General features: G+C 42.2%; 2 protein-coding genes across 2 annotated transcripts; both read left to right on the top strand.

Annotated features, from left to right (window-relative positions):
- Window positions 1-1,748: 1,748 nt before the first annotated feature.
- Window positions 1,749-3,236, top strand: LOC144702939 (putative transcriptional regulator tpeD). The gene has a single exon (XM_078574965.1). It carries the CDS (start codon window positions 1,749-1,751, stop codon window positions 3,234-3,236), a length of 1,488 nt encoding a protein of 495 aa, XP_078431091.1.
- Window positions 3,237-18,900: 15,664 nt separating this feature from the next.
- Window positions 18,901-20,622, top strand: LOC144703329 (GTPase activating protein 1-like). Its single transcript, XM_078575477.1, has 3 exons — window positions 18,901-19,112; window positions 19,543-19,638; window positions 20,293-20,622. The coding sequence occupies exons 1-3, from the start codon at window positions 18,978-18,980 to the stop codon at window positions 20,578-20,580; spliced, it is 519 nt and encodes a 172-aa protein (XP_078431603.1). The 5' UTR covers window positions 18,901-18,977; the 3' UTR covers window positions 20,581-20,622.
- Window positions 20,623-23,639: the final 3,017 nt, after the last annotated feature.

Raw genomic sequence — 23,639 nt, 5'->3', positions numbered from 1 at the left:
TCTCCATTTTTCGATCTCCCACATTCCCTCTTACTCTTCCCTCTAGGCCTCTCACTCTCCCTTGCCAATGTCACGGTGTATATTCATCTCCAATTATCTGCCCCTCAATGTCTCTCATTCATTCTTCCTGCCCCCCTCCCTCTCCCTCTCCATATCCGGATCTCCCCTCTCACGGTCTCTCTTCTTCAGAAATATTCTGTCCCACCCTCCTCTCTCAATCTCTCATCCTCTCTCTATCTGTCTCCACGTCTATGTCTCTCACTGTCCATCTTCCTCTTTTTCTCCAATTCTGCGTTGTTCGGTCTGTCAATCACTGTTCCTCTGCTTCTCCCTCTCCCGTCGCCAATCTCTCTCGCTTTCACGGCGTATATTCATCTCAAATTCTACCCCCGACCCCATCTCTCATTCATTCTCCCTCTTCTCCTCCAATTCTCTCTCTCCCGTCTCTGAATCACTCTTCCTCCCCCTCTCCCTCTCCATCTTCTCGAGTTCTCAGTCTCCTCCTCTCTCAGTTACGATCCCTCTCCCTCTTCTCCGATTCTCTGTCTTCCCGTCTCTAAATCACTCCCACTCTCCCTCTTCCTTACCAATACTCTGTCTCCCCCTCTCAATTCATATTCCTCTTCCTCCCCTTCTCCCTCTCCCTCTTTTCTGATTCTCTGTCTCCCCCTCTATTAAACACTACCCCTCTCCCTCTTCTTCTCGAGTTCTCACACTCCCCCCTCTCCCTCTTCTTATCCAATTCTCTGTCTCCCCCTCTCAATTACTATTCCTCTTCCTTCCCCTCTCCCTCTCCCTCTTTTCCAATTCTCTGTCTCCCCCTCTCTTAAACACTCCCCTTCTCTTCCTTCTTCTTGAGTTCTCACACTCCCCCTCTCTCAATCACTCCCCCCTCTCCCTCTTGTTATCCAATTCTCTGTTTCCCTCATTCAATTACTATTCCTCTTTGTCTCCCACTCCGTCTCAGAGCTTCTCCGATTCTCTGTCTCCCCCTCTCCCTCTTCCTTGCCAATTCTCTGTCTCCCCCTCTCAATTACTATTCCTCTTCCTCCCCCTCCCCCTCTCCCTCATTTCCGATTCTCACACTCCCCCTCTCCATCTTCTCCTCCAATTCTCTGTTTCCCCCTCTCAATTGCTATTCCTCTTCCTCTCCCTCTCCCTCTCCCTCTCCCTCTTCATATTCAATGATCTGTCTATACAGTTGGTCGTTAGGTTGTTGAAACTCTCACTATTTTTATGGTTTCTGTTGGCAGCCGACAATATTTCTGCTTCGGCGTGGAGTAGGCTGAGCATAGGGAACATTTCTGAAGTCCTATGGAAAGTTTGTTGATTAGTTTCTGGTACATTTTTCTTCTTTAGTTTTATTATGTTTTGTTCTATTTTTCTTGGGTTTCCAAACAATTCCCTCCTCTTTACGTTGCTGTGAGGCACTCTCTATGTTTGTTATATTTTCTGGTTGTATTATTCATTACTTAATAAGACATATTCATCCGAAAGTTTTAATAGTCTAAAATTTAAAATTTTTTGTTTCTATTGCCGTGTTGAATTCATTCATTACTGATGTCTGAGTCGACATCAAAACGAACGGCTGCTACCAATCTCGTGCTGTAGTTTGAGCTATGGTATTTGAGCTAGAACTATGACACAAAGAATGCACATTCTTATGCTGTAGTTATCTATGTCAATCTTAGCCTCCCAATTGATGTATTTATCCTTGTCGTAATTTAGGATTGAACTTGTAGCCTAAGATGCCGAGAACACATCAATCGCATATATCTGCTTTATCTGAGAGCTCCGCATCAACAAAGCGGAGTGTTGGCCAAGGCCAAAAGAAGAGGAGGAGAAAGAACGAATGCGCTGCCCGGGTACACTACACAGAGGTGGCGCCTAGGGTTTTCACATGCAATTTATGTGCTGCTCGGACTAGGGGTCGTGAAGTGACAGTAGAGCAGAACAAATATAGTTGTAGTATGGTGCTATGGCGACATTTACAAAATGTGCACTGTAAAGAGTATAACGCACTGAAGGCTCATGAAGGGAGCTCTTCCAACCAACCATCTATGGCGAACATCTTTGATCGACAAAGTACAGGAAAATTGTACTTCACTCGGCGCACGACGGAGACGACAAAAGAGGAGCTTGTACGGTTCATATGCCAGGCAGCCGCACCGTGGAACATTGTCTGCAAGAAATACTTCGTACGACTATTGCGCTACATCGCACAAGAGAAGATTTCGATCCCATTGACAAGGGCTGTGAAGGTAAGGGCTTTCAAGCTTTACACTGAGTTGAAGAGTGGTATTCGCGTCCGACTGGAGGGGGTTGAAAAAGTGGCCATTACTTTAGATTGTTGGACTTCTGCCAATCGAATCTCATTTTTAGGACTCACTGTGCATTGGGTTGACGCTGAATGGAAGATGTGTGATTGTGTCCTTGCTATACGTCAGCTGGAGGGCTCGCATAGTGGGGAGTGCTTGAGCGAGATTGTGTTGGAGGTTCTTGCCAATTTTAACTTGAATGCAAAGGTTTACGTGGTGACGATGGACAATGCGTCGAATAATACAACAATGATGGCCACATTGGAGCGAGAGTTGCGCTCTGTGAACCCCCATTTTACTGCAAAGAGACATGTGCTGTGTATTACGCACGTGATCAATTTAGTTATGCAGGCCGGACTGAAGGCACTCGATGTCGTCGGCGAAGGCCCCGAGGAAACCTTCCTTGACGAAGTCGACCTCACTGACATCGTTGACGTCTTTGATGCGGAGGAGTTGGCTGGCCAAGCAATTTCCTTAGGTGACATTGGCCGACGCCTAAGAAAGGTGGTTGTCGCTATAAGAGGATCGTCTAAGAAAGAGACAAAATATTTCTCCTACTGCCGACAGTTGAATATGACAAACACGAGGAGGATCTCGTTAGATTGCCCCACAAGGTGGAGCTCAACTTTCAAAATGCTCCGTGGATGCATTGAGAAGAAATTCATCATTGATATGCTGCTATCAAATGTGCTTCGCAAACGTTCTTTACTTGACGTGGAGTGGGACCTCATTGAAAAATTTGTTGACTTGCTGAAACCACTACAGCAAGGTACCTCTGTTGCAATTCGGAGCAAGGCACCGGCGTCAAATGAGGGTATAGTCATTATTAAGGGTCTGATGAGGTACCTTGAGCGTATTAGAGTGGGAGTTACGGAGTCCTCCATGCTTCTCGCTGGACACGCTATGCCTGCCAGGTAACGGAACACCTTATCTAATGTTTGTTCAGCTACGCGGGCGAAGTTAGAGTAGTATGTCTCCGTACTAACACGAAATGAGGCGTTCACTATTGCCTCTCTACTGGACCCATCCATGAAGCTTCGTTTGATAGATCCACATGCAAAGAATGATGTACTATCTACCGTTCGCAATATCATGCAGTCCCATTCGGTATCTCAGATTGATGGGAGTCGATCCACCGAAAGATCTGCTCTATCAACGACGAGTGACTTCATACAAATGGAGCTAGAAGAACTACTAGATCCCTCTGAACTACCGCAAAGAGTCGATCCTATTGAGGAGCTCGACGTGTATGCGACGGCCCCCCCAACTTTTGGCACAGAGGTGTTGCATTGGTGGAAGACGATAGATAATATTTAATTTGCATTTTTCATAGTCCCGATTGCGTATATGATTAACTTTTCTCTCATAACAGGTCAGATTTCTTACCCATCGTTAGCGTTGGTTGCGAAGGAGTTCCTAGCTGTGCCGCGACGAGTGTAGCATGTGAGCGTCTATTCTTGGAAGGCCATCGTGTAATCAACTACAGGCAATCGCGACACACAGCAGAGAGCATAGAAGTCCTGATGGTGCTGAAGTCATGGTACAACAACGAAGATTTGAGAGCGGATGAGGATGAAGATGGTGACGAAGATGATGGGCCAGTCGACAATCGTGTCGACGCATCGTAGAACAGCAAGGTGAGTGCTTCTTTTTCGTCAACTATCATCTAACAGAAAATATCCCACGAATCTCAACTATGAACGTCACTGATACGTTAACTATTGATGTTCAAGCACATAATGGTCCACAAAATTTATTGCTCTTACAACTGAGAATATTCAGATATCCTCGTTTATTTATCCTTTAAATGCTCCTTGACTGTCATGTTTGTCTGTTAAAGTGTGGTCCGCTCTCTGTTTGACTCACTATTGGTTTCAAGCACAATTATTTATGCATGTCATCATCCATCACATACATATTATGATGTCTCCCAAAAAAAATGTAGGTACATCCATTGCAATGGGGGCGCAGAAGCAAGAGGTAGGGGCACCCCACGGAGAAGTGTGCGACTTCTATGACGACAAATGCAAAAGCAACCCCAAGACCTGACTGTTATTGTCATCAACTCGGACTCTGAACCAGACGGTGATGACGTCTACACGTGCAGAAACAATACAGATGGGGAAATCCTCGAACAGTTTTCCCCATATGAAGAGCAATTGATTGCGATCGGCTACAAAAATTGTTTCTTGATTGCGTTTCTTGATAGCATCAATCACATGCTTACAAAAATTGTTTCTGTCCTGACAAAAGACTTCAACCCTGCGACAAATGCTGAAAGAGTTTTGAATACTGAGTGGGAGGACAACGAATTTTGGGAGGGCTTCAACTTAACTCCAGCAATGATTGATGCTATCAAGAAACACATCCGTCATTTCGCCTCCCTGCTTTGATGTTCTATCAACTAGTTTGGCACTTGGCAGGCCATCTTTTACCTTTCCTAAATGAACTTGGACTTTTTCATATGTAACTGTTTCCTAAATGCACTTGGACATCTTTTGAGTAGTAACTGTCGTTGTGCGTGGAATCATTCATTTTGTCACTGTAACTTCCAGCGAGTAATAACAACTCAGAGCAGAACTACTTTAACCTCAGAAAATTAAACCTAAAAAATGCCACATTTAATTTTTACAATTAAACAACTGCGGTAGATTAGTAGGATAGTTTAGTAGGGTTAGTTTCTTCATCACTTTCCTCATTTTAAGTTATCACTCTCGATTGTTTTTTAAAAATTAATCACTAACTTATAAATTATTAATTCTTTTACCACTAAAATTTCTATTCTTCTAACTGCAATTTTTTTAAAAATTTATATTCAGTATTGTCATCTGGAAGGTATATTATCACATAGAATATTATTAGTTCAGTATTCTATCCTACATACATAGCAAGGTTCTCCAAACTCGGCACAATTTTATGGAATTTACAACCAAAATATCCATTTTTTTCACTTCACGTGCCATTTTTGTGCGGTTTGTGCGAATTTATGCGAATTTGTGCAAATTGTGCGAATTTGTTCTCATGTGAGAATTTGTTCCTTCTGTGCGAATTGTGCCAATGGTGCGAATTGTGCGATTTTGTGCAAATTGTGCGTTCTGGTTTGCGCACATCAAACAAACAGAACAGAGAATAGACACCTGTGCAGTTCGTTTGTGCTAATTTTTTGTGCAAATTAAACGAACAGAACAGAACACACATGTTTAGGGGGGGGGTGTGGAGGATCGGGAGGATATAGGCCGAGGGGAACTAGGGGAAGAAGAAATCGGAGAAAGATGTGGGGAACTAATGCTACTCACTTCTATCTCAGTTTGGCCTTGAGTGTCGGGTCCATCCACTACCTCTAAAAGGGTAAATGCATTCAAGATCGGTGTAGGGGTTCGAACCTCTTTAACCTTTTCTGATACGTGGCTAGTAGATGTGGCATCTTTAGCCTTAGGTGGGATTTTGGGGCACTTGTTAGCACCCGTCTTCACCCACTATGCAGCTGGAGGTGTAGGCCTGACCAAAGTGGGTTTAGCCAACAAAGGGTTCCGAGCTTGAGAGGGCAGCCCACTTGTTGCACCTTGTAGGGTGGGGTTGGGCCGTGCAATAGGAAGCGGTCTCTGAGTAGGGTGACGCCCTTGAGTAGTGGACTTCGCCTCTACTATGTAATCATCGTAGGGAAATAGGGGAAGATACTCCACCTGAGGGGCCGAGGTGGGCTGCATCGCCTTTTGGCGACACGTGTAGATGGTGTGTCCCAAGAGAGTGTAGTGTGTATAGAATCGTGGGAAATTCTCGTACACTATGGAGTGGTGGACCATCTCATCCCCGTTCCGATGAGATGTATAGGGGAGAATAGATCAATCTCCACATAAACTCACACATATTCAGGGCGGTTGAACAGATGCACGTCTTTGTCAAGACGTATAAATGTTCCGATGCCACTAGCTAAGGATTCCAAACTAGTAGGTGTGAAGATATGGGGCCGTAGTCGAGGGAAATCTATCCACACTAGGACAGAGTGAAGGAAATGATCCCATGAGCTGTTCATCTGTTCAGCCATCCAGCGATATGTATGCATAGTGGAACCACTAATCGTCCATGTGGTACGGCTCCAAGCCTTCCTAAAGTCGGCTTCCAGTTGGAAACGAATAAAGACACTACGAAGGTTGCGTGCTCTAATAACCATTGGACCGAGAGAAAGTTCCTTGGCGCTAAATATATCCTCGCGATATTATTGATAAGGGGACACTTCATAGCAAATCTGCCTATCAAGGTGTTGGCGAATGGTGCGGCCATTCGTAAGACCTCCTCTTTGGAGAATGCAACGAGTCGCACTCCCTCAGATTTGATATAACCTCACGTTGGGGTCGTGTCATCTTACTTTGAAGGTCTTGCCACTCTCGCAACCCAGGTCATCGGTGGTGTTGATCCGGATGGGTGCTCATCTATCATAGGTCCTCTCTTCCCATATTGTACGGGTCCACTCTGTGCGTCCATCTCCTCCGTGATAACTCGGCCTAGACTGATCAAGTCAATTCGGTTGGGAACTGGCAAGACGACATGGCCCGAGTCGGTCAAATCCACTTGGGCCGGCCTGTCTATTTCAATGAGGTTCGGGTGGGCGAAATCTGGTTGGGGCAAGGTGATCGAGTTGATTTGGTCCATATTGCCCAAGTCAACTCCAGCTAGGTCGACCTTGTCGGACTCGACCAATTCTGTTGGGTCGTCCCCATTGCAATCTGCCAAATCGACCAGATAAAGCCTGGCCGAGTCAACCGGGTCAACCAGGTGGGAAACAACTAGGTCAGCAAGTTCGACCGAGTCAAACCTGGCTGGGTCAGCCGGGTCGGCTGTATTGGGATCAACCAGTTCAATCGTATCAGTCTGGTCAGGATTGGTGGGCTCGGCTGGGTCAAACCCCCCCGGGTCAGCTTGTTTGACCCAATCGGAGTCAATCGGGGTGACCGGGTTATGCCCGGCCTGGTCAGCCAGCTAGACCGGGTCAGACTCGGCCGCGTCGGCAAGTTTGACTGGCTCGAGCTTGACCAGTTTTACCTGGTCGGAACCGAACGGGTTGGCAGGATTGATTGGGTCAAACCCAGCCAATTTGACCGGGTCGACCTGATCGGGACTGGCTGGATCGACCAGGTTGGGCCCGACTGATTCCACCTGGTCGACTGGGTCAGAATCGTCCGATTCGACCGATTCGTCCAGGTCGACCCGGACTAAGATGGCTGGGTCAACAAGGCTGTACGTGGCCCAGTGATGGAGGACCATCAAAAAGCTCCTATTCAAGCCTGCCATCAACTACGACATGATGCCCGATCCGATGCGAAGGACCCCACCTTCATGTACACAACTTGACAGTCAATCGGCTAAATTAAACAGGTTATTTCATGCATTTCTTTATGTGTAAGGACTTTTAAAGGGGCCACCTGTTTAGGACTTTTAAATTGGCCCATTAGGGGAAGGTCTCTCACATGGACCTTTCCCCTAAAGACCGATTAAGGCATCCAAGGGGGGGCGGGGATATGCCTTAATGGAGGAAGAGATTAGCATTTGGACAATCAAAATTTGCATTGTTGTTTTTTTTTATCTTTTCCCTCTTCTTTTGAAGAGAAGGCAATTACAGACAAGGAGGGGTGTCTACGATTGATGATCTTCATTCTCGATGATGAAGAATTGAGGAATCAAGAATGACAAAGGAATCACTCTATTCTCCTTTACCCTTTTTCCAGAGTTCTGCAAATCAATTGAGCATTTGTTCTTTCCTTCTCCATCGAGATTGAACTTTGTTGGACGGATTCTTATCTCATTACTCGTCATTTCACCAGCGACCAATGGAATCTCCGTTCCATGGCCCGACTGATTCCAGCATTGACCCATTGAACTTGGGCAGGGTGGGTATTATGATTCGTTGATCTTCTGTGTTAGTTTCCTGGACAATCTCCCACCTCTCCCGTCGAGAAACTGCCTCTTTATTCTCAGCATCGCCGTTATTCAGCGTCTGGAGTAAAACAATTGTTCTCACTGTCAATCCTCCATCGATCATAATCAGTTCACAGATTCGTCGAGTGACATAACTGCCGCCGAAAGAGGAATCCAGCAATCTATTTCTTGAATACCATCACCGTGTTCTTGTATCCGATTCATGAATCTTACAGCCGATGTAGATTACCCTATGGGCAATCGATCCTTGGATCTCGGTGAACAAATAACTGGTCAACGTCCGAAGGCCAAGCCTTCAGCGAACATGATTTCTGGATATCCCCTCGAGCAACTGTGATTACGTGTTGGTTTCAGACGCCGGTCATCTACCACCGACCACCGAAAATCTCATTGTTGAAGGGAGCTTTCTCAACAGTCGACTGGGTGCATTAATTTGGGAATACATTGATCGATTTGGATATATCTACTTGAGGGGTCTCTCTCCTCTATATGGGACCCCTTGGGCCCCATCAACGAGATATCACTCAGCCACCTGAAAATTGTGAAACTTGGTGTAATTAAGTCTGATTGTCTCAAAGTGCAGAATAACTCTCCTCTTCGGATATCTCAAATGTCGTGTGTTCTTGCTGGAGAGGGCGCGCCAAAAGATTTCATCACTCTGGATATTCTACACACCCCTTATTCATGTCGGGGCTTACACACAGGTTAATCCCCTTCCCCTCCCCTTTTAAATTTTTAGCTTAATTATCTTCTTCAGTGCCGACGACGTCGTTCCTCTGCCACATAGATTTATACATTGGATTATCCACTCATTATTGAGAGTAGAATTATCTTACTTTGTGTCAGACTAGAGTTATTAGCGACGAAGGTTGGGCCATTTACCGGCAGTGACTGCCTCCCCATCTTTGTGGGTGTTCAAACTGATTTATCGGGTCATCGGGAGCCTGCCCCGACCCTAGGCTTCTCGTGTCACCCCCCTGTCCATCGATCTATTTGGCAACAATTTACTATGCTTCATTGTTTTAAATATTGCATCAATCATTTACGATTATATTTGTCCATTTTCTGTGATGTAATCCAATTCGACGACACCATTGTGTTGTATTACATCACCAAGTTCACTCAGCTAGACTCGGCCGAGGTCCGCTGAGTTGACTTGGCCGTTTGTGGCCAAGTCAACTGAATCCACAGAGTCAACTCATCCAAATTTGGCCTAGTCAACCCCAGACAATTTTGGCCAAGTCAGAGCATGGGGCGTCGGCGCAACCGTCAGATCGATGGCTCCCTGAGGGATCCAACAACTGCCATTGCTCGAGTAGTCAATGGTCAGCTCCATAAGTGAGAAACCCAACAATGCATTTAGTGCATTATCAGGTACCATTATTGAGGGCAGGGCCTTTGCTAACGCGGCAGATCCGATGGCCATAATTAAATGTAGTGATTTCTGAGATTGATCAGCAACCGTTCGATCTGACATTTCTTCCTTGCGGAGCCCTAGGTGAAAACTTGCGTTTAATGAGCCATCGGCATTTAATGCCAACGGCTTTGGATTTTGAATTGGCTGACCATGTACTCGGGGTCCATATGGGCACATGTCATTCTTGACGGTGCTGATTAAAGAGTTGACTGGCATGTCAACAATAACATTTAGCGTTATCGGTGGAAGGATGCCCCCTAGTCTCGAGATTCACTTCTTTTTCTTTTTCTTTTCTGGTTGCAGGACCATGACTGTCAGATCCATCCAGCTGGCCTATCAGGCGGCTTGGACAGATTCGGCTGATAACGTGGCCAGTGGGCGTCCCTCAGACGTGTATAACACATCGGAGGGATGATGATCTAGTTCATCCAGGGTGGCGGGCTGGTCTAGCAGGCACTTCGACATGCCTTTTATGTCAGAGTGCCAACTAGAGGCTCTCGGTGTGTTAGCGGCCTGCATGGAATTACCTGCTGCTCCATTTTTACCAGAAATACGATATTTAAGAAATAAAAATCTAACTAAAAATGTAAATTAAGTGGAATTAATCTTTCATTACGTTTCAGCTTGCCGAGACAAACAATCCAAGCCCAAATTTGACGTGTATATGGTTTCTAGATCGGGAGATTTTCAAAAATAAAAGTCAGGAATGGAGAACTCACCTTGAAAATTTAATCTCTTCTATCTTGAGCTATACTGCTCCGTTTGGGGCGATTTTGGAGTCGTTTCCTATGGATGCCGACCCTCTAAATCCAATGAACAGGTTTCAGCTCAAAGGAGGTCGGACGAAGAAGTTACGAGTAAATCACAATTTCTGTTCACTTAGTTGTAGATATAATTCAGAATGGTAAGGAACTGTAAACAAATTACTGGAAAGAAATTCCAAAATTCTGAGACAGATTTCCTACGCAATCTTGGGGTCAACATATTTGGCATCGAGTGATTATCACCCGTATTGATCACTCCATTAGTTCGCCATACAATTGTTGCCTCGTATCTCCTGCGTTTAAGACTATAGAACACCTCTTCTCCCATAACGTGATTCTATGGAATGTTGGGGCCATTTTACTCATCATTGGCATCCAGTTCTATGTTCCCATACTACATTAACATTGCTAGAGTTTTGACAATATCTTTATCTCATCAACACGCTCTAATATTAGTCCTTATCTACACATTACCATAGCATACTTTCAGGGTAAAACTCTTCTCATTTTGTAGGGCCCACCATGATCACACAAGATGTCCTGAGGCACATCAAGCAATGCCTACCTCAAACCAATCACCTCAAACTGTCTATTGCTTGATGGCACTACCTAAGTATGATGCACTCTGCACTTGGGGCATCCTGATCGCTTTGACCCGCATCACCACCCAGCTATAGTTTTGCCATTGGCACCCACCTATAGTGGGTTCTCTCAAGCACAACATGGATGAAGCGACCAAAGGGAACCCGGGGCCAACTAGTGGAGGTGGTCTACTTTGAGACCACATAGGGAGTATCATTATTTGTTTCTTATATTTTTATGGAGTTTAGACTAACACTCAGTCAAAGCCATGCCAATACGGGATGGCTTGCTCCTTTGTGAGAAGCAAAACCTTCAGGGTATCATCATATAATCAAACTCACAACTCTTACTCGATATGCTCTGAGCAGGCTCATACTCCTAGTGGCGTCTCCAGGGTGTATGGCGAGACATCACGCAGTCTCTCACCCACCTCACCAGCATTTGGCACTGGCTATGAGAGGGGAATCAAACTACAAATGCCCTCACCAACTATGCTGTATGTTCTTGCACCCATTCTATTGCGTCGAGAGACTTGGCCGGCCAAGTCTCTACACATGCTGGACTCTTGTGCCCAACGGCACCCACAAGTGGCATATCATGTGGAATGGTGTGATGGGGGACCATCCAACTTTGAAGACCCCATCGAACCAGTTCATCGAGCAAGGGTTCACGCACGAGACTCAGCCTTTGGAGTACTCGGCCTAGTCAACGAGCCACAAAGGTTTGACATTATCTTTCCTTACATTTCCTTATTTAGTAGGTCATGTATGTTGGCCGCATATCTGTTTGTTTTTTTGTTTGTTAGCATGTGTTTGGACTGCTGTATAAACCTACACATTTGCGTGTGTATGAGCCCATGTGTGGGCATATTAGGGGTGTCTCTCTCCCATTAGGGGGGCCTAATTACTTTAATTGGGCCTTCTCCCCTTTATAAGGGGGAAGGCACATATTTGTCCCTATAAAAGGTGGGGCCGTCCATATGAGAGGAGAAGAGAAGAAAAAATTGGAGAAAATGTAAATTTTTAAGGATTTTTTCCTGTTTTTAGTGTTATTTTAAGTTTTCCCCAAAATTACAAAAATGCCATTGCAAAATTAAGGGGTCAGAAACCGCCGTCGCTGTCTTCGCTAGAGCCAGGCCGCCACCACCTGCAAATGCTCTGCCTGAGACTGCGGCTCTAGTCCTGGCCATTGCCATCCGTCGTAGCCGCTCGTTGCATTGGTGGCGGCAAGCCCCAGCTGCCACAGCTCTGGCCGCAACCGTGGCCACCAGCCAGAGCTGCCGCCACAACCGTAGCTTCCAGCCACGGCCGCAACTGCGGCCACCAGCCGCAGCCGCTTCCACAAGTCGTAGCTGTACCCACGGTCGCCAATCGCGACAGCAACCACCGCCGCGGCTACAACTGCCAACCGCAGCTACGACCCTTTGCCACGTGGCTACAAATGCTGCCGCGTGGCCTTCCCATGCTAGCACTGTATTGTCATGCCCAGCCGCCCATTCACTGCCGCCATGCCTCGCCAACGCACCTTGTCTCCGGCGCGTCACTGCGTCGTCGCGCCCATTGTTGCATTTGTTGTCGCGCCCGCTGCCACATCTACTCGTGTCGGTGCGTCTGCTGACACTATTGTGTTTACGTGAGTCATCATCCCACCTATGTGGGGCTCGCCATCCACTACTGTCGAATCAGACCGCCGTTTGCTGCTACCAGTATGCTCATAACTCCCTCTCAGCGTTATATTATTTCTTTTAGTGCCTGCAAACATTTTCTCCACTGCTAGGGTTAGATTAGTGATAGATAGGATTCTCATTCCAAAGGCGATTGGTACATCCTTGGTTGGGACCATCGAGGGCATGTGCATTAGCGGCAGTAGCCGAGCTCGCACCGTAGGTCTTCGACTCGACGTCGGGATCATTGGTGTCCATCGTCGTTGGGTGACTTACTTCTCATCAATTTTATCCTTGCATCATCACTTGCATTCATCCACGTAAGTCGTCTCCACTACATGACATGACTGCCCTCGCCCTCCCTGTGGTGTAACATGAGCCGTTCGATCCCGGCGTCCGTCGTGTGACATCATGGTGGAGGCAGGAATGCATGGTGTCCCGCCTAGATGTTGCTCCCAGATGATACCTGGGGAACGCAAACATAACACATGCTCCATGCATCGACAACTCAAGGGGACAAGAACGAGCTGCTGGTGCTTGAGGTTTCCATAGTGACATGCAGCAGTAAAAGTATTGTATCTTTTTTCGTTTGTGTCATGGGCATGGGCGAGTGGGCTCCATGTGTAATTGGGATATTTACGTTCACTCCATGCCTGTAAACTCTTATAAACATTCAACCTTAGATATATAAAACCCCCTTGTGTGGCATCCAAGGCACAATTGAATTGGTCTACGAGCACAACCGTTACGTTGGTCATACCGGACACCGTGTTTTTGCTAATAAAAAAAACAGAGAAGAACGTGAGTGTAGAGGAGTAGATGAATGAGATACCATGAAGTTTGCGACGAAGATGGTGGTGGATACGTGCCGACAAATGCTGGAGGCAGGAAAATGATCATGATTTTAACAACATCAATGCAACAAAGATGGAAGCAGATACACGCCAACGAATTGCAGAATTGGAGGTGTCATACATGATAATGATAGTGGTGATAATCACCAAGGAAAAAGGACAAAGATATGAGTTGGAAAAAGACAAATATCACAGTAATATCATTGTCGCGTGCCCAATGGACTGAGTGGTGCATTTTCTCCACATGTCTTGCTCTACACGTCAGTCCTTCAATCCTTCACTTTTAGAGCGCAAGATGGACCCAAACGAGACTTTTAAGTAGCCAATCTCTCTACTAATCGAACTAATGACCAAAATTGAAGGGCGTCTTTTTACAATGATGGGAGCGTCTATTAATAGATCCAAGATTGCAGTTGGATAGATGAGGGAAATGTGGAACTAGCCTAAAAATTTCAGCTTGAAACTCCTTTTAGACCCTGAAATATCATAGTTTCCATTTGGAGCAAACTAAGCCATCCAATTTTTTTTCCTCTGAATTCTTAGTACATCTCCATAGTGGCACAAACTTCTCAGAGCAGAAAAAGTAAAATACTTCATTAAAAAAATTAAATAACTTCAAATTATATTTACTGACTTGTAAAAATTATTTTTTTAATGAATTTAACTTCAGAAAATTCCATAAAATACTAGAAAATCTAGAAAAATCATAATATCACTTGAAAGTTTTAATAAATTCCTTCAAATGTTGAAATAAATTTGAGGATTTTTTTCGGACTTGTTAAATATTTTTATTAATGTCGTACAATTAAGGTAAAATACTTTTAAAAAAATGTAGATTCAGTCGAAAAGTGTAATAAATGATTTTAACAATAAAGAAACATTGATTGAAAATCATTTAAATGAATATAAGGACATAAATGATGGAATGATACTAAAAATAGCATGTAATTTATTATTATCACCATAATAGTCAAGATATGGGAGAATAAACTATCTCCATTACACATATGCACTAAACAGAATAACTATATATAGTTTGAGAAATATCCATTTCATAAGTCATTTTTTAGTCTTGCGCGCATGAAGGATGTTAAAAATATGGTAATCAATAATGGTTAAGGCTCCAAAAGGTGTAGCTTTACAACCTACATAATGGAAACTAAGCATATCGATTGTGTTAAACCAATCCTTTTACAAAATTCTAAATCTACAAACTTTTATAAAAATATTTGGTTGATGAGGAGTTTAATGAAAATTTATAAACTGTCGTAAAGACTAAAAATAGAGGGGCTTCTTCTTATGATACCCATATGAGTCCCTCTTTAATCCCCCCTTCTCTTCGTCTTTATGAGTGTTGCTTTCCATAAGGCTAGATGGCGGAAAAATTTACTCAAATTTATAGAATATAGTTTTAGGGAAAGAAGATAATTCATTAGTTTAAGATTGTGTGGATATATCTAGAGGATGGAGATCCTAATGGCTCAGAAAGACAACGATAAAATGTGGGTTATTGGATGTGATGTAGTTCTCAGATCTTTCTATATTATTGGTTTTCAAATTTGTGTGTGATTTTATATTCCTGTATGCAATCAAGTTTGGAGTTAGTCATCCGAGGCAGTGATTTCCAGCAAGGATATAATCACATCAAACTCCATGATATTTTTCATCTTTTTTCGATGGTACAATATCCCATATTTACCACTCAATCACCTTTGTGCAGTTTGTGTTGCATTCGAGCTCAGACAGTTTAGAATCTAATGACTCATGACTCCTAGGCTATACTCAAAGACAATGGTCCATCCACAAAGTGGCATCGGTGTTGCTAGTCTGACTGCTTACACATTGATAAACATTCTGTATAATACCATTCTTGGATTTATAACAGATAACTTCAGTACTCCTTCCAATTATGAGCACCCGCTATATGTCGCTGGTGTTTCCACACTAATGGCTACATGAAGAGCTGTTTTTTATCATGGTGATATCAATTAATGCAATTCGGTACAAATAATTTTATGTTCTTCTCCATTATCTTTTAAATATGAATATTTAGAATAACTTCAAAATGCTCATTGTATTATGATATCATCATAATTTTCTTATTCATTGCATGCATTCATGGACCTTGATTATGAGCAACACGCATGCTAATTTTCAAATATATTCATACTAACTCGGATTATTAGTTAAGGTCTGATAGTTGACCACATCCTAAATCATCCTACGAGCATTCGGCAGATGATGGAGTATTTTTATACATTAACTGATGATAGAAAGCTTCCATGAGAGAACCAATACACGACTAGAGCATGAGGTGTAATTTGGAGCCCCACAAGCTAGAAACTCAACCTGTGTATAAGGTTTAATAAATCAGTGATTAATAAATCTATATAATGATAGAAAAAATTTAATCCATAAATGTTATAACTAATACTCCTGAAATAATCTTGGAAATGAGTACAGGTGGTCTCCACATGGAATGGATCTTAGGGATTTAACTATCTCTAATTAGTGATTCAGATATAATGATAACGGCTATGTATAAATTAAGAGGTACCATTGCAATGAAAATGGTGAGATGAGAGGAGAAGTGTTAGGTGGTGGATAAAGATGTAGACGTTAATTGGAGTAGCAGTTCAGAAGATGTGAACACAATAGATAGAAATTAGGGACTAAGATGGGAAAAGACATAAGGGAAAGATGGAAGATGTAGGAGATGAGTGAGAAAGGAGGATTGATAGGTACGACTCAAGACACCATGAAAACCCTTGATAGACCTTCAAAACATCACACTCTTTAAATCTATCCACCTAGGAGGAAATCAGTTATTTTTTTTACACAAAGATTGGGGGCTTATTTTATCGATCCAAAAAAATGGATGGAGAGAGGAGAGAAAGATGAACGTAACTTAAAATTTTTAGCTCGATCAGCCTTTTGGATCCTCAGATATCGAGCCTTGGAGTCGGATAATTCCTACTAGTTGACTCAATCCAAAGATTTCTCTTTCCTTGTCCTCATCAGCACCGTCCTTTTAGGGTTTTGTCTTTAGCATTCTATAAAATACAATAATTAGCTCAAATTGGCATGTATCATCATCCTAAGAAGGCTCCGATCACGCCATGTGTCGCTTCCTGAAAGAGAAAATAAAGAAATAAAAGAATGTATATAATAATAAAAAATAAAAAGGAGTGTGTGATGTGGCAGCACATCAGCATGCGCCACAGCAAGGTGCAATTTAAAACATCAAATTAATGAGTGACACATCAGCACCAAATGTACACATATGTGCCAAGTGTACACACGACAACATGTGTCTTGTGGCACATTATTGGGTACAGACATTTTTTACCAGTCAAAGGGGAGAAGAATAAAAAAACTAGAATTTTAAAAGTCCGATTCCATTGATCTCTACATTACATTCTTGCAAAAACAAACATCCTATGTTTTGTTTGGGCACATCATCTGGTGTAGTAAAACGATAATAAAATGATATCATTAGTAATTAACACCACTATGGCATCGCTCATTGTGATGCCATAACTGTTTTGTTTTAATGATTCTCTGACATTCATCATTAACAAGAGATAATGATTGCCAAACACCAATCATTGGGAGTAATCATCTATTGGTCATTATTTTAATGAATTGAATAGTTACATGTTGTGTGCCAAATTTAAACCCCAAAATTCCTTAATGATTCATAAAAAAAAATATAAAGCCAAAAAATATAAATAAATGTAAGGTCATTAATGATATACTTAGAAAAAACATATTGTTACGAGCAGAATGTCGCAAAATTCAGGAAAATCATATGCTGATGACTAAAATTATGTTCCTTTAGAATATGATGCTAGAAAAATCCCCAAAACTACTTTAATTTTCAAAAATCTAAAAATATCATTCTAAAAATGGATTTTATCGTTTTAGTCTTGATGACAAGCAGATACAAGGAATTAATTATGAAAAAATATGTAAATATCATCATATTGGCCTAGTAATGATATGAGTTATCACTTAATATTCTTCGTGTAGTTTTTGATACACCCAAGCTATTATGGTTTGAAATTCTATGAATAGGAACTCATAAGTCATAGGTAAAGCACTACCATCCATCCATAAGACGCCTTGGTATCTCAGGTCTAAGGACCAGTTACATAACCTTAGCATGGAGAAACCTTGTTGATGGTTTGATATAATACCATTCGGTATTCATATAGATAAACTCACAAAACTCTTTCTTTAAAAAGAACTTACTGTCTGTTCGGGATCGGTCATACTCATCATACGAGTTTGACTACACAGTATTACTCTATCTGAATACTTTGATGTATTTATTCATAATGCTTTAAAATGATGTATTTAGAATTCATTCTTAAAGGCTAGTGATTTTCGTATTACGAGAACATCATATTCATTAACTAAAATCAGGTTTTGAAAAACTTCATCATAAGCATCAGACATGAATTATATTCAATCTATATTTTATACATGAAGTTTGAACAAGATACATGTGGCTTACCAGCCTCATATATTTACATCACCAGTGACGTCAATGACTCCCTCCATGGGCTCATAGTCAGACTTGTACTCTGATATTAAGATAAAATAGGTATATTAAAGGAGATACAGTGAAGAAATGAGGGGCGTTTAAGTAAGAGTGTTGTATTATGCTATAATATTCTAACAAGCAGTATTGGTGTCTATAACTTTGGAATCAATGTCTACATGGTGTGGGCATGTCGCATTCATTCAATTTTGCTGACTTACGAAAGCTTCTTGGAACCTTCTACTCATTGCCATAGGAGAGAGAGAACGGAGGAGAGGGAGGGACAGAGCCGAAGAGAGAAAGAGAAAGAAAGTAGGATAAAAGGAGAGAGAGAGAGAGAGATGAGGACAGAGGGGGGGGAGAGAGAAAGAGAGGGAGAGGGAGAGAGATAAAGACAGGTAGAGAGGGGGGAGAGAGACATTTTTCAAAAGTCTACCTCACTTAAGTAGATTCTACTACCCCAAGTCTGCTTCTAGGACCGTTCTGTTGAATTATCGTAGGAGAGAGAGAGAGAGAGAGAGAGAGAGAGAGAGAGAGAGAGAGAGAGAGAGAGAGAGAGAGAGAGAGAGATACGCAGAGAGAGAGACAAATATAACTTATAAAGAAATCTACCCCACGACAAATCTGACGCGTTGGGAACGAGGGGGACAGCAGCAGCAGACAGAGAGAGAGACATAGATAGATACAAAGAGAGGGTTCAAAGAAATAGTGAGAGAGAGAGAGAGAGAGAGCAATAGTTTTTAATAATTCCAAATCTGCCGTGTTGGAGAAGCAATGGTTTGGACTCTTAATGGTACAGAATTCAGCATACGACGCCAAAGAAGCCAACGTTGGGGCCCTCCCAACCCAACAAAACGCTATAGAGAAAGGCACAGAGAGGGCCAGCAGCTGCAGGAGATATGGCTATGAAGATGATGGAGAAGACTCTCCCCCTGCTCGGCCTCGTCAGAGTGACTGTCGTTCGCGGTTTCAATCTCGCTCGCCGAGACCTTCTCGGTAGCGATCCCTACGTCCTCCTCTCCATCTCCCACCAGGTTCGAACCATCGTCTTCTGATCGAAAATCGGTTCTATTATCATTTCCGATGTTCTTGCATGGTTTTCTGATGTTCTTGGCTATTCCTTCCATGGAGATCGGCTATCGATCTTCATCTGTAGCTTACCAATCTGTCTCTATTTATATATCGTTCTTTGTATATCTGTCTCTCTGATGGGTCCGTTGGATTTCCTGTCCTACTCTCCCAATTTTAATTTGGATATCCAACGCTCTCTCTGTCTAGGTATCTATCTATCGTACTTTATCTATCTGTCTCTTTACATATGATGCTGATTAGTCTTATGAACCATTTCGCATAAGTGGGAAATTAAATTATAGCCAGAAACATTACATCTTTACAAACTTGCTTATTTCAACTTTCTTTCATCTCTAATATGCATGTCTGATTTGTCTCTGTTTTGTGTTTCAGAGAGTAAAAACAAAAGTGATTAAAAGGAACCTCAACCCAGAGTGGAATGAGGATCTAACTTTATACGTAATAGATCCAAGTCATCCCATCAAGCTGGTAAGCTTCTTCATTATATATATGATTGGAATGCTGGTTTTGAAGTAAAAAATGTTATCATTTATTTAATAACTTGTTCCAGGAATTCTGTGTAAATATATGTTTTTTGGATGCTTAAGATTGAAAGTATGATGTTGATTCTCTGGAATTCACAATGCATTTCATGGTTTATTAGTGAATAGTGGGATGACAATCATGTACAACCTTATAAATGCAAAACCTCTGATATTAATTACCATATGTTTCATTTTAATGTCATCATATCCATGTGTATTCTGGAATAGTTAAGGTAAGCTAATAGGTAGGTTCTGAAGGTCACCTTCAATTGTGAATACTTTTTTTTATATGAGAGTTATTTACCTTTTTATATTTGGTGTTTCATATTTCATTTGATACTATGAAAAAATCATATACTTCTACATTAAGTGGGACATTTATTTTACCTTTTGAATCTTTTGAAGCAATACATGAATCAATTAAATGTTTTATATTTCTTTGAAAAACTCATTTGCATTCACCAAGTTATCGTAAGTCATCAAACTTTTTCTGCCCTTCATAATTTAATGGATTAATATTTTTGTATTCTTATTATTGAAATCCTATTTAGGAGTAACATTATGTATTGAACAAATTTTAAATCCTTGGGTAATGTAGGAGGTCTTTGACAAAGATACCTTCAGTCGTGATGACCCCATGGGAAATGGAGTTATTGATATTCAACCACTGGTAGAATCTGGGATATTTGAGGCAGACACTATGTTGGATGGGCACATAATAAAGGTTGTGCATCCTACTTTGAAGAACCAGTTGGTGGGTGAAAGCAAGATCTACTTTTATAATGGAAAAGTGGTACAAGATATGATCTTAAGACTAAAGGATGTTGAATGTGGAGAACTGGAGTTGAAATTGGAGTGGACTAGTGCGATAAGTTGTAAAAAATGAGAGGGGCTTAAATTGCATTATAGTGTGATCATTAAAGTTTAATTTGGGGTTCTAGTATTGATTTTACAAATATTTTAAGAGATATTCTGGCATACTGTAAATATGAATGGTCTCACATGATTTGAGTTCTATCAACGTATGAATTTTTATACAAGCCATAAGATAAAAAGCAAAAGCATCTTGTACTAAAGTGAGTAATAATAATTTGGATCTAGAAACGTTTTATTGCCTTGTTATTTACATTTCCATTGCAGAAGCTATAAATGTGTCAACGTACTGCAGAAGCATTTATGTACCATGATTATCCGTTTCAAAAACAATGTTCCAGAAAATATTTTCCATTACTTTGCCTCTTATTTCGACTAAAGACCCATATAGTTTTTAAGCTTCCACTATTTATATGCCCACCCATAAGGATACATTATCAATTGCCATATATTGTTACTAGTGATTGCAACTAGAAAGCCCTTAGCCTCATTGTCTTTTTGAAATTAAATAGTATCACCAATGTTTTTCTATTATCAAAATAATGCTTGCAAATTTTGTGTAACTAAATAATTTTTATGTCATTTTTTTACTAAAATTAATTCGCATTATCTATTTAAAAGTCACAATTATTTTGTCGCAAATTATTATCTTAAGTTTTTTTAAAATATAAATAATAGTATTTAGTGATTAGATATGTACAAAGTATAACAATATAATACAAGAATCATAACCAAAAAATATAAAATATGGGCGATTTAGCCATAGTGCCTTGATTTTCTATTTTTCATACCTGCATTCCTCTTTAGTTGGAGATACAATTGTGAAGTCAAAAATATTTTAGTTATCAAAATTGAGCTAAATTTTTATGTTCAATGAAATATTCAAAGTTGGGGTTTGCTGAGCTAAATACGCCTAGCAAACCTTTTCCAATGGATTCCAATGATTATTAATATATATTTATCCATGAATAAATGTTTTGAATACCTTTAGACATTGAACGTAGAAGAGAGAAACCATTTGAAAGTCAAGCACATTAAATTACTATTGGGCTCCGTCACAACAGATAGCTCAAGACAATAAATAATATAAATTGATAGGACTCATAAATATAAAATAAATTCCTTAAACGGTAGAATCAACATGCATGGAGTCCAATATGATAATTATTTTTCATTAAACAAGTCATCTCGAGCCGTGCAAGTGCCAAACCTCAAGATGTACCCAATTAGCTCCTTTACATTGGGTCTCCTTGCATGCTTCTTGATCAAGTGAGGATCTTCTCACCATTCACGTCACACCAGTAGGGGAGAGCATTGAATAAAAAATTAGGGTCAGTTGAGGGGAAACTCGAAAGGCTGTGCCACACTTAGGACGTTGGGTTTTTTCAACTTAACTGATTTTCATGAAAACTCTTACGCCTTAAATATATCCTTTAACCTCTAATTAAACTTTGTGTGCGATCCTACAGGCCCACGTTCCATTATAGTTATTGACTTGATACCACTTGTTAGATCTTCATGAGGCTTGCGGCAATTCTTAATGATGATGAAGATCGTACATGAATGGAAATTGATGTAAAACATACCTTAGTCGATGCGAACAGTCTTGAGGGGAGGCATTTTGGATCAGTACTACCTAAAGTCTCTTCGAGTAATGGAATGCTCAAATGAAAAATCAATGCCCTTATGACACAAGGACGTAGCTCCTATTTATAGGAAAAGGTAATACTTAATACTCTGACGCCAAGAAGATGTCGGATGTCATCGGTGACATCGTCTGACGGGAAAATCCCTAAGGATATGTTACTACATGATGCGATGAATCCTAGGAGGATGTACGGTGCAGGCCCCAACTCGTGGGGTTTTTCCGAGCTCTGGGTGGGCAATCGGTGATGATGATGGTGATCTTTTGACCCTCTTCAGAGCAATGACAAGTGGTATCAAGTCAATAAATCGACTATGGTGTCAAGCGGAATAAATCCATTGGCACTTTCATGTAATTGACGGGCTCGATCCATACCTAGGGTATCACTCAATTCGTAGTTTTCAATATATAATATCTCACCTAAGCTAACCCGAGCATGGTAGAGTGCAGCCAAAAGTATACAGTAGAAAGAAATGTAACTGACAAGCAAAGGGGAACAGCGTACCTCATTGGCGGTGATGCTCGTTGTTGGAGTCTTCATTGACGCGAGCCGGTACGGGCAGGTGTGGTGGATAAGTGCCAAAGACGGGCATGGCGTTGCTCGACAGATGGCAGTGACACAACATTGGAGCATTAGTTGGAGAGTGGAGGCAAAGAGACGAGTGAAGGGGGGATGACAAGGTGGCTCCAACGAGTGGCTGGGTTCGGCGGGCATGACGGTTATGTGGGGTCGGCACAGCGGAGCATGGTGGCTGGGCCATGTCAACGCGAGGTGCGATAGTGGGCATGAAGTCACCAGCACTCAGGGTGCGAGCGGGCACGGTGGCTTGACAGCAGCGATGCAGGCTGGCTATGGGCGCAACATCGCTGGGATATGGTGCAACGTCGGGCACGCATGGGGCACAAGGGGGCGCATCACAGCGTTGTTGATTTTCAAGGTGATTACCACATGGCTCGGCCGGGGACATCAATCCCTGGTTGTTCCTATGAAGTCGTGGGCATCCGCACAATCAGAGCTGCATCAAAATAGTGTGGGGCATCTTCGTGTGCCCCAGCCTTGGAGGCGCTGACTGTGTAGTCCAAATGCGGTGAGCAAGGTGACGATACAAACAACCGTGCGGTGGGTCGATGTAGTGGCGGCTGAAGTAGCGTCAGCGTCGGGCAGAACTGCAGCAGAATGATGTGGTCATTGCCGTAGCCGAATGTAGATGGCGTTAGGCGTCGTGGATGCAGTAGCCGACAGTGTTGTGGCACTGGCGGCAGACAGGTCGATGATGTAGCAGATGTCAGGTCTGCCCCAGGCGACACGTTGGTCGTTGAGCGCATTGGAGGTGACGCACGAAGCGTCGCTTCTTGCTTGCGGGTCCACCAGCGGAGCTGTGGTAAACCCCCCAGGTGGCGTCATTGGGTTAGACATGTATCGTGTG

This window comes from Wolffia australiana, chromosome 5 (assembly GCF_029677425.1).
Source record: "Wolffia australiana isolate 7733 chromosome 5, ASM2967742v1".
Classification (NCBI taxonomy): domain Eukaryota; kingdom Viridiplantae; phylum Streptophyta; class Magnoliopsida; order Alismatales; family Araceae; genus Wolffia; species Wolffia australiana.
This window is presented reverse-complemented; position numbering and strand designations above follow the sequence as displayed.